At 33.4% G+C, this 11,788-nt stretch overlaps 1 protein-coding gene across 1 annotated transcript; it reads left to right on the top strand.

The window, feature by feature from the left end:
* Nucleotides 1-6,025: 6,025 nt before the first annotated feature.
* Nucleotides 6,026-7,018, top strand: LOC113375691. Its single transcript, XM_026615632.1, has one exon. The coding sequence runs from the start codon at nt 6,026-6,028 to the stop codon at nt 7,016-7,018; it is 993 nt and encodes a 330-aa protein (XP_026471417.1).
* The last annotated feature ends 4,770 nt before the right edge of the window (nt 7,019-11,788 follow it).

Here is an 11,788-nt window from a genome sequence, read left to right as displayed (position 1 = left end):
CATAACCGGTTGAATGAAAGGGACTAGAAACCTATGATTTTTAAACTAAAGACAATAATTCATATTCGACGTTTCCTTTATCCATCTTTTCTACCGCGAAAACTAAATATCAATTATTAAGTACTACACACAACCAATTCAACAATAATTCAAAAAAAAATAATAATAATAATAAAAACAGCATCAAAATATTTTTTAACAGTACCAACCATAAAAAAAACTATCAAATATAAAAATTAAATTTCTAATCCCATTTCACTATTGGCAGTATGAGCCGTATCGACCTTGATGTCAGTGGGCTCGACTGATTACAATTAAATCGGAGTGGCTAAGTCCGCTCTGATTGAAAATCACCAAAGACACCCTGCTCAATTCAAATGCATATCGAAAATCGGTGTCACCAAGAGCTTTCGCACTGAATTATATACAAGCTATCCAGGCGGTGGTGATCGACCTAACAAAAATTTGCCACAATTCAAATCCCTGTAAGCCGTTGTTTTCGACGCATTCCCAAATAAATATTCGGCACCTCATATGCACGGAGGCGAATAACTCCGCAATTCTCAAAACTGCTCTAAATTTTCAGATAAAACAAATCATAATAAAAATACTCTAACGCAATAGCGCAAACAAAACTAAACTGAAAAAAAAATTCGCTCGTATTTTACAAACAGCCACATGTATTCGAAAATGATTGTAAACCCCTGGCCGAGACAAAAAAAAACAGATTCCTACAAATTTTAAAATCTATCATCTTACAACTATTCTAAGTCCAACTTTCTAAAACACTAAAAAAAACTTTTAAATTGTTGCATCACGAGTGCATACCGCCCGCGATGCGGCTAACGTCGCCATTCTCGGAAGTGCGACCCTACGAGCGGACGGGACCGTCTCGAATTTTGTTCCGCGTTTGCTATTGTTTTGACTAAAGCGTTTTCGCCACACGCATTTTCAAACAACTCCCAAAAACCTAGAGTCAAATCAATCAAATTTCTCTCCCGCAGTTTCTGTTAGTTAAAATTTATTACTGAACAAAAAAAAACGTTAACGAACAAAAATACAAATACAGTAAATTGATTCAGCATTTCAAAATTATTATAAAACAACCTTTAAATTTTACCAATTAAATACATTTTCAAAATCCACAAATCAAAATTCTAACAATTACTTGAACTACTTGATTATTCATTTTTGCGCCAACCAATTTCGCAACTTACGTTTACAATAGCCCCAAAATACATAGAAAAACCCTTTGATCACATAACAACCTTTCAATTTATATGTACCGCTAAACATTATTTCAAATTGCGCTATACTTTCATAATTTTAAGTGTTCCAACAATCTTTTGTACACTCAACTATGACAACCAAGAGTTCAACAAATCATTTCATGAATACCAATTTAATACTAACGCGTAATCAAGAAATGCCGAATCTTTGCGAAAAAACAAATCGAACCCCGAAATTGATCAATAACAAAAAAAATAAAAAAAATGCAACGACGAAACTGTAAACTTACACGCAAGGAAAAATAACCGCGAATGAACCAACAATAAAATTGTTTTACCGAGATCGTAATAATGCCGTCGATGGTGGATCAAATGATTGCCAAAATAAATTAATTCTTTTTAATCATTTGATCGTTAAACCATTTGTTACGAATTGCTTTTATTTATTTCATTTATAATCCTTATTTTATTGTTAGTTAGTTAAACTCACTGTTACCTTTTATCGCGTACTGCTGAAAGACTATTTAAATTTACAACTACTAGTAATGAGAGGCGTTTGTTCGTAACTTAACTAAACAATATTATATATTTATATATTTACATACTTATTCTCTACTTAATCAATCTGAACTCTACAACTTAAATCTAAACTTATCTCTGTACCCACGGCGCAACCAGTGTCCAATACCTGTCCATACATCGGGCCCGATTCACTTCTCACACAAATCACATCTTATAATTACAAAAAGTCTATATTCGGTTTGGGGCAGCTTCCGATACGCTGCCCCCCATGACATTACTTGAACTTACATTATCACCAACATTAATTTGATAAAACATTGCGCGCACTGCACCGCGCTCATACCTTCGACTTATATAAAAGAACGGAATCTTTCGACCCGACACCCCTGAGGGCCTACATCCGACTCATTCCACTTGCGGACTCTCCCATACTTTTCACCAGGGATGGTTGTCACATAGAGGTTGCCACTATGTAATTTACATGTGTGTGGGTACTCACCCACACATTCGTAACAATATTAGTAGCACATCGATTGAATTGTGTGATAGAAAATATTTAAGTTCTTGTATGTGTTGATACAAGCCATTGGCGTTCCATAAACTAATTTTCAGTGATGTAGCCATTACTTATTTTTTGAAAGGATGGTTGTTAATAGATTGAGGATTGTACTTATTTGTTCTGTTGATAATTTGATCATTTGTTTTAGTTCTGAAATGTCGTTGTTATTGTTGTTGTTGTTGGTATTGTTGTTCGTTACATTGGCGTTATCCGTTGAAGTTTGATTTGTATTCATATCTTGGCGAGTTGCGTAAGCAAAACTCTTTCCTGGTTGCACTACATTATTTTCTTGCCTTTGTGAAAAAAAATTGGAAATTTTCTTTCAAGTTGCTCTTGGTAGACTCTGCATCCTTTATAATTGGCTGGATGATTTCCGTCTGTGCATAAAACACATTTAACATTTTTATTAATTTTATCCCAGGAACAATCTTTGGTTAAATGAATTTCTGCACCATCTTGGCAATCTAGAACAATAGTTTTTGGAATGTCCTAGACGTTGACAGTTTGTTTGACTTCTGCTCTAAATCTATTAAAAAACGTTTGATTGTTTGACTTCTGCTCTAAATCTATCGAAAACATATTAAGCGGGTATTTTGTGTACCTACTTTTTATATTTGAGATATTTATTACCGTATGTCCTAGTTTCTCAATTTCAGTTTTTAACATTTCCGTATCTGTGCTATGGTGCAAGTTTTTAACAACGACTTTCAGTGGCCTTTTAGTTCGGTTTTGGGAAGAATGCATTTGGGTATTTCTGATTTTTAGTAGTTTTAAGATCTTGTTATAAGTTTCTGCATTTTCTAAAGTTAATTTCACTTGTGTTGCATTTATTATTTTAATTTTATGTAGATTTTTGGCTTCAGTATCAAGCAGTTGAGTATCGCTTGATATCGCGAACTTCATGGATAAAAATTGGTGGCGGTCTTATTACATTAGTAGTATTTTGTATGTTCGCAGTTCTTCACTACTTAAAATCTCAAAAGAATTTTTATCAGGGGTTGCGTTGAGCCAATAGACAGAACTTGTGGAATTATTTGTATCGTTTTTATTCATTTTTACATTCCTGGTTGATTTTTGAACTAATTTAGCTATAAATTGATGTCTTTTTTATGCATAACTGTTGTCCATCCCTGTTCTTGATTGGATGACGCAAGTTGTACATCCCTGACTTGATCAGTACTGGTGTCTTGTCGAATGATATCGCTTGTGTCCATTTCAGATGTATTTACAATTGCATTGCTGTCGTTTGTTTTTTTTTTGGTTCTTTGCAAATATTCATGAAATTCTCTCATTTGCTGAATAACTAATTCGGTATTATTACGGGTATTGTCTTGCAAAACCTTGTTGACTTCCATTATTGGCAACGATGATGTTGATGAACACTCTGAAGGGTCGTTCGTATTCATATTTGATGAAGAACACATACACTAAAACACTGATTAATATTTCACACTATATGAATATTATTATATTCAATATATATAATATGAATTTAACACTGTTACAGCTTCCGATACGCTGCCCCCCATGACATTACTTTAACTTACATTATCACCAACATTAATTTGATAAAACATTGCGCGCACTGCACCGCGCTCATCCCTTCGACTTATATAAAAGAACGGAATCTTTCGACCCGACACCCCTGAGGGCCTACATCCGACTCATTCCACTTGCGGACTCTCCCATACTCTTCACCAGGGATGGTTGTCACATAGAGGTTGCCACTATGTAATTTACATGTGTGTGGGTACTCATCCACACATTCGTAACAATATTAGTAGCACATCGATTGAATTGTGTGATAGAAAATATTTAAGTTCTTGTATGTGTTGATACAAGCCATTGGCGTTCCATAAACTAATTTTCAGTGATGTAGCCATTACTTATTTTCTGACAGGATGGTTGTTAATAGATTGAGGATTGTACTTATTTGTTCTGTTAATAATTTGATCATTTGTTTTAGTTCTGAAATGTCGTTGTTATTGTTGTTGTTGTTGGTATTGTTGTTCGTTACATTGGCGTTATCCGTTGAAGTTTGATTTGTATTCATATCTTGGCGAGTTGCGTAAGCAAAACTCTTTCCTGGTTGCACTACATTATTTTCTTGCCTTTGTGAAAAAGAATTGGAAATTTTCTTTCAAGTTGCTCTTGGTAGACTCTGCATCCTTTATAATTGGCTGGATGATTTCCGTCTGTGCATAAAACACATTTAACATTTTTATTAATTTTATCCCAGGAACAATCTTTGGATAAATGAATTCCTGCACCATCTTGGCAATCTAGAACAATAGTTTTTGGAATGTCCTAGACGTTGACAGTTTGAACATTGTAGTATTTCTCAGGCTTGGCACAATCTCAACACTGGTATTGTAGAGGATATTAATTTTATAAAAGTCTGTATTGTTTGACTTCTGCTCTAAATCTATCGAAAACATATTAAGCGGGTATTTTGTGTACCTACTTTTTATATTTGAGATATTTATTACCGTATGTCCTAGTTTCTCAATTTCAGTTTTTAACATTTCCGTATCTGTGCTATGGTGCAAGTTTTTAACAACGACTTTCAGTGGCCTTTTAGTTCGGTTTTGGGAAGAATGCATTTGGGTATTTCTGATTTTTAGTAGTTTTAAGATCTTGTTATAAGTTTCTGCATTTTCTAAAGTTAATTTCACTTGTGTTGCATTTATTATTTTAATTTTATGTAGATTTTTGGCTTCAGTATCAAGCAGTTGAGTATCGCTTGATATCGCGAACTTCATGGATAAAAATTGGTGGCGGTCTTATTACATTAGTAGTATTTTGTATGTTCGCAGTTCTTCACTACTTAAAATCTCAAAAGAATTTTTATCAGGGGTTGCGTTGAGCCAATAGACAGAACTTGTGGAATTATTTGTATCGTTTTCATTCATTTTTACATTCCTGGTTGATTTTTGAACTAATTTAGCTATAAATTGATGTCTTTTTTATGCATAACTGTTGTCCATCCCTGTTCTTGATTGGATGACGCAAGTTGTACATCCCTGACTTGATCAGTACTGGTGTCTTGTCGAATGATATCGCTTGTGTCCATTTCAGATGTATTTACAATTGCATTGCTGTCGTTTGTTTTTTTTTTGGTTCTTTGCAAATATTCATGAAATTCTCTCATTTGCTGAATAACTAATTCGGTATTATTACGGGTATTGTCTTGCAAAACCTTGTTGACTTCCATTATTGGCAACGATGATGTTGATGAACACTCTGAAGGGTCGTTCGTATTCATATTTGATGAAGAACACATACACTAAAACACTGATTAATATTTCACAGTATATGAATATTATTATATTCAATATATATAATATGAATTTAACACTTTTGATAGACGTAGTTTATTTATAATCTGAGCATATCCCGCAAGGAAAATGCGCACATCTAGAATGTCAACAATACACGTATAGTTTGAATGCACTCCGTTTTATCAAGATAATATTATGAGATTATGTAACACTTACACTTCAATTCTACAGCTGACGATGCGTTCACTTCAACGTCCGAACTAGAACAAAAGAAAAACAAAGGGAAAAACAGTAATTTAGCGTCAGATAATAGTGATACAACAATAAAAATAACAAAAGATCTAATAAGTGATGACAACAATATAAACGATCAAAATAAATCAGATGAAAGAGTTAATCCATTAAATAATTTGATACGTTTTGAAGGTTGCGATATGGGCCCTTACACTATATTTGTTGAATCCAAGGGCAGAAATATAGGCCGACTGCACCCGATGGCCTTGGAAAAAATCATACATAATGCAGGGGCATATTTCAAATTTGGTTTGACAGAAGTTTCGGTTATAGGAAAAAATAAAGTGAAGATTGAATTCAAAAGCGCCAGAGTGGCGAACAAAATTCTAGATGACAAAATTTTAGAAAAAAATAATCTGGAGGCATACATCCCGAAATACCTACTCGCAAGGCATGGCATAATATTTGATGTGGATGCCAATCTCTCAGAACAAGAAATTATAAACGCCATTGAAACAGGCATTATAGACGTGGTATGTTTAAGACCGAAAAATAATAATACAATAAAATACTCATCACAATGTGTCAAAATAAGGTTTAGGGGCACAAGTTTACCGAATAAGGTAGCTATACATTCGGTAAAATGTGAGGTTCGACCGTTTGTACAGAAAGCGGTCCAATGCTACAAATGCTGTCGGTTCAATCACGTTAAGGACCAATGTAGAAGAAAAGAGAAATGTATGAAATGTTCCGGAGAACATAATGCAAAAATATGTATAGCATCCAAATTTTTATGTGCTTTGTGCAATGGGGATCACCCTGCAAATGATAAAGAATGTACGGTAATTATTAAAAATAAAAAAATTAAAGAAATTATTGCTTGGCAGAATCTAGCATACCATGAAGCCAGAAATATATTGTATAAAGACAGCTATGCAAACAAGTCAAAAGTCGTATTCAGTTTCACGGGCAAAGATGAAGAATTTCCAGGTTTGTATGCGAAACCTGCATCCAGTACAGACAGTAAAATAACTAAAAATAGGTTCGACGCCCTTTCTGATCTAGAGGAGGAGGAGCAACCGAAATTTTTAAATCCGACAACCTTTCATAAACCTAAAAGATTGACTTACAAAATTACCAGACGCAATATTCCATTCAATTCTGGATCTTCAATAAAAAAAACAGTTAGCTAAGGAACCTGTATCAAATAGAAACAACAAAATCGAATTTAACCTCAACCTAAAAAAAAGGTTAAAACCGAGCGTGGAACATTTTTTTTTTTTAATTTCAATAATTATTACAACTGCTAAATTATTAACATCAAGTAATATTGATAAATAGCGTGGAACATGAATCTGCAATAGTCAAAAATAATAGCAACGTTCAACAAGATGGTTCATTAAATTTCTTAAACGAATTCATTGAAAAAATTAAACATATATACATTCCTAGTAGCACTGAACATGATAACCTGTTGTCAGAAATACTAAACAAAATGATGAGGTCTAAATTTAGACCCGACAAAGAAGTTTGATTGGACTGTAAGCACGGTATATTACGTATAGAAGCTTAAAATATTTAGTGATAATAACATTAAAAAAAATCATGCTAAAAATTATTCAAATCAATATCAGATCTGTTTCTTCAAATAAGCTGCATCTAGAATCCTATTTGAAAACCAACCATATAGATATCGTAATATTATCTGAAACATGGCTCAAAGATAATAATAGATTTCAGATATCTGGATACGCTTTTATATCAATGAATAGAGAAGATGGTTACGGAGGAGTTGAAATACTTATCCACCGAAGATACCGATTTCAGACGTTAAATTTAAACAGTTTCATTACCAATAAAATTCAGATTTGTGGAATTAAGCTGGCTATACATAACATAACACTTAATATTGTGGCGATTTATTGTGCCCCCGGTCACAAGACAGGATCGGAATATTGGGTGTCGCTATTTCAGGAACTAAATCAACCGTTAATACTAGCAGGGGACTGTAATGCTCACCATATAAGTTTCAGAGGGTTAAAAAACAATAATGCAGGCATAAATCTTAGTGAAGCTATAAACTCAGAGGGTTTATGTCGGTGGAAAATTAAAGATGCAGATTGATCAGGTTATGCGCAAACTGTAGACAGAATGTTGTCGAATACTAATCTCAACTCCAATCCGATGATTTGCTATTCCAAGTTTATTGAATGCATTAATAATGCAGCACTAATAAATATTCCAAAAACAAATCCGTATTTAGGTACGAAATATAGAAATAAGTGAAATCCTTGGTAGGACGAGGAGTGCAACAAAGTGAAGAAAATAAAATCGGAAGCAATTAAGAAATACAAAGAAATACCAAACATAGACAATTATATAAAATATAAGCGAGCGGTAGCTAAGTGTCGATTTGTATTTAAAAAAAAGCGATAAATGGACAGAGTTTTGTAATTCCTTCTCCAGAAACATGTCTTCACAACAAATCTGGCACCATATAAAGGTTATGAAAAATGGAGCCACTCGAACCAATGCATTTCCTAATAACTTAACTGATCAGTTTCTTAACTCACTCCGGATACGGTAATTAATGACGTCAACATACAGGACATCATTACCAAAAAAAAAAAAACAAAATATTGTGACATTCATAATACTGAAAAATATTAAATTCAATAAATTTGCAAATAACTTGCAGGAATTTTATGATTTTGGTCTAAAAATTTGAATAGAAACATTCCTGTGTGAGTACGTAATAGAGAAATATTCCCCTATGGGGGAATTAATAACTTTTACTTGAAAATGTCAAAAATTTTAAATACGGATACCGATCAGATGGATTTAGAATGCTCCCCAGTCGAACCGAAAAAGGTCTATAAGAGTGCTAACAAGTATAAGAGGTCTAATACAGATATTGTTGAAGAAGATTCTTTACATCAGAAAAATGACTCAATTTTCCTAAATGAATTTAATCAAGAAGCAACCACCAGTAAGGATTCAGAATGGTTTGAAGTAAGAAACAAAAAATTCAAAAGAAATTTAAATGAAGAATCAACATGCAAAAAAACATCTTCAAATTCGAACTACTGGCTAAACCCAACTCCCACAAGCAATATATATGAAGTTTTAGCTAATCCTAATACCGAAGACTCGAGTGATAAATGCAGCCCAGTTAACAGACCGCCGCCAATTTTTATACATGAGGTACGTGATATCAAACCATTAGCTCAATTTTTAGAATGTGAAGCAAAAAATCTTTATCAAATAAAAGTTATTGACGAAACTCGGGTTAGAGTTAATCTTGATAATGCTAAACTTTACAATAAAATTCTCAAACTTCTGAAAGAGAGGGGTACTCAAATGCATTCTTTCCAGGAGAAATGTAAAAGAACGTTCAAAATAGTGGTTAGAAACCTTCATTTCAGCACGGATACAGATATGCTCAAAAATGAAATACAACAGTTAGGTCACAAAGTCGTTCGTATTGAGAACATTAAAAGCAGAATCTCAAAATTCCCTCTGAACATGTTTTTAATTGAGCTTGAACAACAACCTAATAATATAGATTTTTATAAAATTGATTTTTTATATAAAACTAAAGTGGAAATAGAGGCAAAGAGGTTCTCTAGAGAAATTGTTCAGTGCACTCGCTGCCAAAGGTATGGTCATACCAGAAATTATTGCCACCGCACCCCCAGATGCGTTAAATGCGCTCAAAATCACTTGACAGAAAAATGCAAGTGGGAAAAAGGTCGACCAAGTGAAGTGTGTCCTTTGTAATGAAAATCACCCTGCTAACTATAAAGGCTGTCACGTCTATAAAGAATATATTGAAAAAAAAACACTTCATTACGTCAGAAAACAAGTAATGTGCAAAATTTAAAACCAAATGCTACTTTAAGACCGAGCGTAACTTACTCCAATATTACTAGAAACAACCCAACTTTACCTACTGACTCAACAAACTCAATAAACAATAGTAACTCTGAAAACAATATTAACAATAAATCTAATGACTTAACAGAACTTAAAAACATGATTAAAATATTGACAGAACAAATGAGCATAATGCTTAATTTACTAACAACAATTTTATCTAATAAAAAATAATTATGTCTATGCAACTAACAATTTGCATATGGAACTCGAACGGCTTGAGCAATCATGTCCATGAACTCAAACAATTTTTAACTACCAATGACGTAGACATTATGCTAATTTCCGAGACGCATTTTACCGAGACAAATCACAATATTCGTTTTCCTAATTATCACACATATACCACAAATCACCCGGACGACAGACCTCGCGGTGGCACTGCCATTATCATAAAGTCAAACATAAGACATTACGAGACAGAACCTTTTTATACTGACTACATACAATCGACAAATGTTTTAATTAACCTAATGACTCACAAAATTACAGTATCGGCAATCTATTGTCCGCCAAGGCACATTATTACTGAAAATCAGTTTACAACTTTTTTTACCAGCCTTGGAAATTTGTTTATTGCGGGAGGTGATTATAACGCAAAGCACACATTTTGGGAATCTAGACTAATAACACCTAGAGGCCGTCAATTGTATAATACAATAAATAATAATAATCTTCGGACATTTTCTACGGGTGAGCCCACATACTGGCCAACTGATTTGAACAAAATTCCAGACCTCCTCGATTTTTTTGTAGCCAAAAATATTAAAAACGAGAGTGTTGAAATAAATTCAAGTCTGGATCTCAGTTCTGATCATTCACCAGTAATTCTTAAATACTCCACTAATACTCCAACCAAAGTCATGAGTTCGCTTACAAACAAATTTACCGATTGACTTCTTTTCCAAGAATACATCGAAGACACCATTAACTGTAATATTCCATTAAAAAGTGAGAATGATTTGAATATCGGTATCAACAACTTCACAAATACATTAATTGCAGCAGCTAAAATATCGACTCCTATTCTAAATCACAATCACAGTCACTCTGTGCCCATTAAAAAAATCATTGCACAGAAAAGGAAATTCAGAAGAATTTGGCAAATAACTGGATCACCGGAAGATAAAAGAAAATTTAACAGTGCATGCAGAGACCTGAAAAATTTAATAATAAATTATAAAAATGTTTCTTTTGAAAACTACTTACATAATCTTTCTGCAAGTAGTGAAACAAATTATTCTCTTTGGAAAGCAACCAAAAAATTGAAAAGACCAATTGTACCAATTCCTCCTTTAAGAAAAACAGACGGTTCATGGGCAAGAAGTCCAGAAGAAAAAACTAATGCATTCGCCGAACACCTGCGCCTCACATATCAGCCATTTTCACGTAAATGCAACTCTAATGATGAACAATTCATTTATGATTTTCTTCAGGATTCACCGTCGCTAGTGACTCATGATGTTAATCGTTTTACTGCGGCTGAAGTAACTCAAGAAATTGCAAAAGCAAATTCTAGAAAATCACCTGGACCAGACCGGATTTCTATTAAAATGCTTAAAGAACTTCCAAGAAAAGCTATTAGAATGCTCACAATAATATATAACTCTATACTGAGAATGAAAACTTTTCCGCAGTCTTGGAAAAGAGCTAAAATAATCCTTATAGTGAAACCAGGTAAAGACCCTTATCTATTGTCTTCCTACCGGCCGATAAGTTTATTGTCTTGCATATCGAAAATATTTGAAAAGCTAATTCTTCAACGGATTAAAATAATCCTACAAGAACAAAGTTTTATTCCGAACCATCAATTTGGGTTTCGCGACAAACATTCAACAATTGAGCAAGTTCACAGAATAATAAACGTAATTAACAATGCGCTGCATAATAAAGAGTACTGTTCTGCGGCTTTTTTGGATCTCAAGCAGGCATTTGACAAAGTATGGCATACCGGATTAATGTATAAAGTTAAAAGATGTTTACCAGATTCTTTATTCCTATTAATAAAATCCTATTTACAAAATAGA

This window comes from Ctenocephalides felis, unplaced genomic scaffold (genome assembly GCF_003426905.1).
Source record: "Ctenocephalides felis isolate EL2017-DRISC unplaced genomic scaffold, ASM342690v1 CF-g0.4_SCAFFOLD_01886, whole genome shotgun sequence".
Taxonomy (NCBI): Eukaryota; Metazoa; Arthropoda; class Insecta; order Siphonaptera; family Pulicidae; genus Ctenocephalides; species Ctenocephalides felis.
Note: the sequence above shows the minus strand (reverse complement) of the source record. Positions and strands in the feature narration are given on the sequence as shown.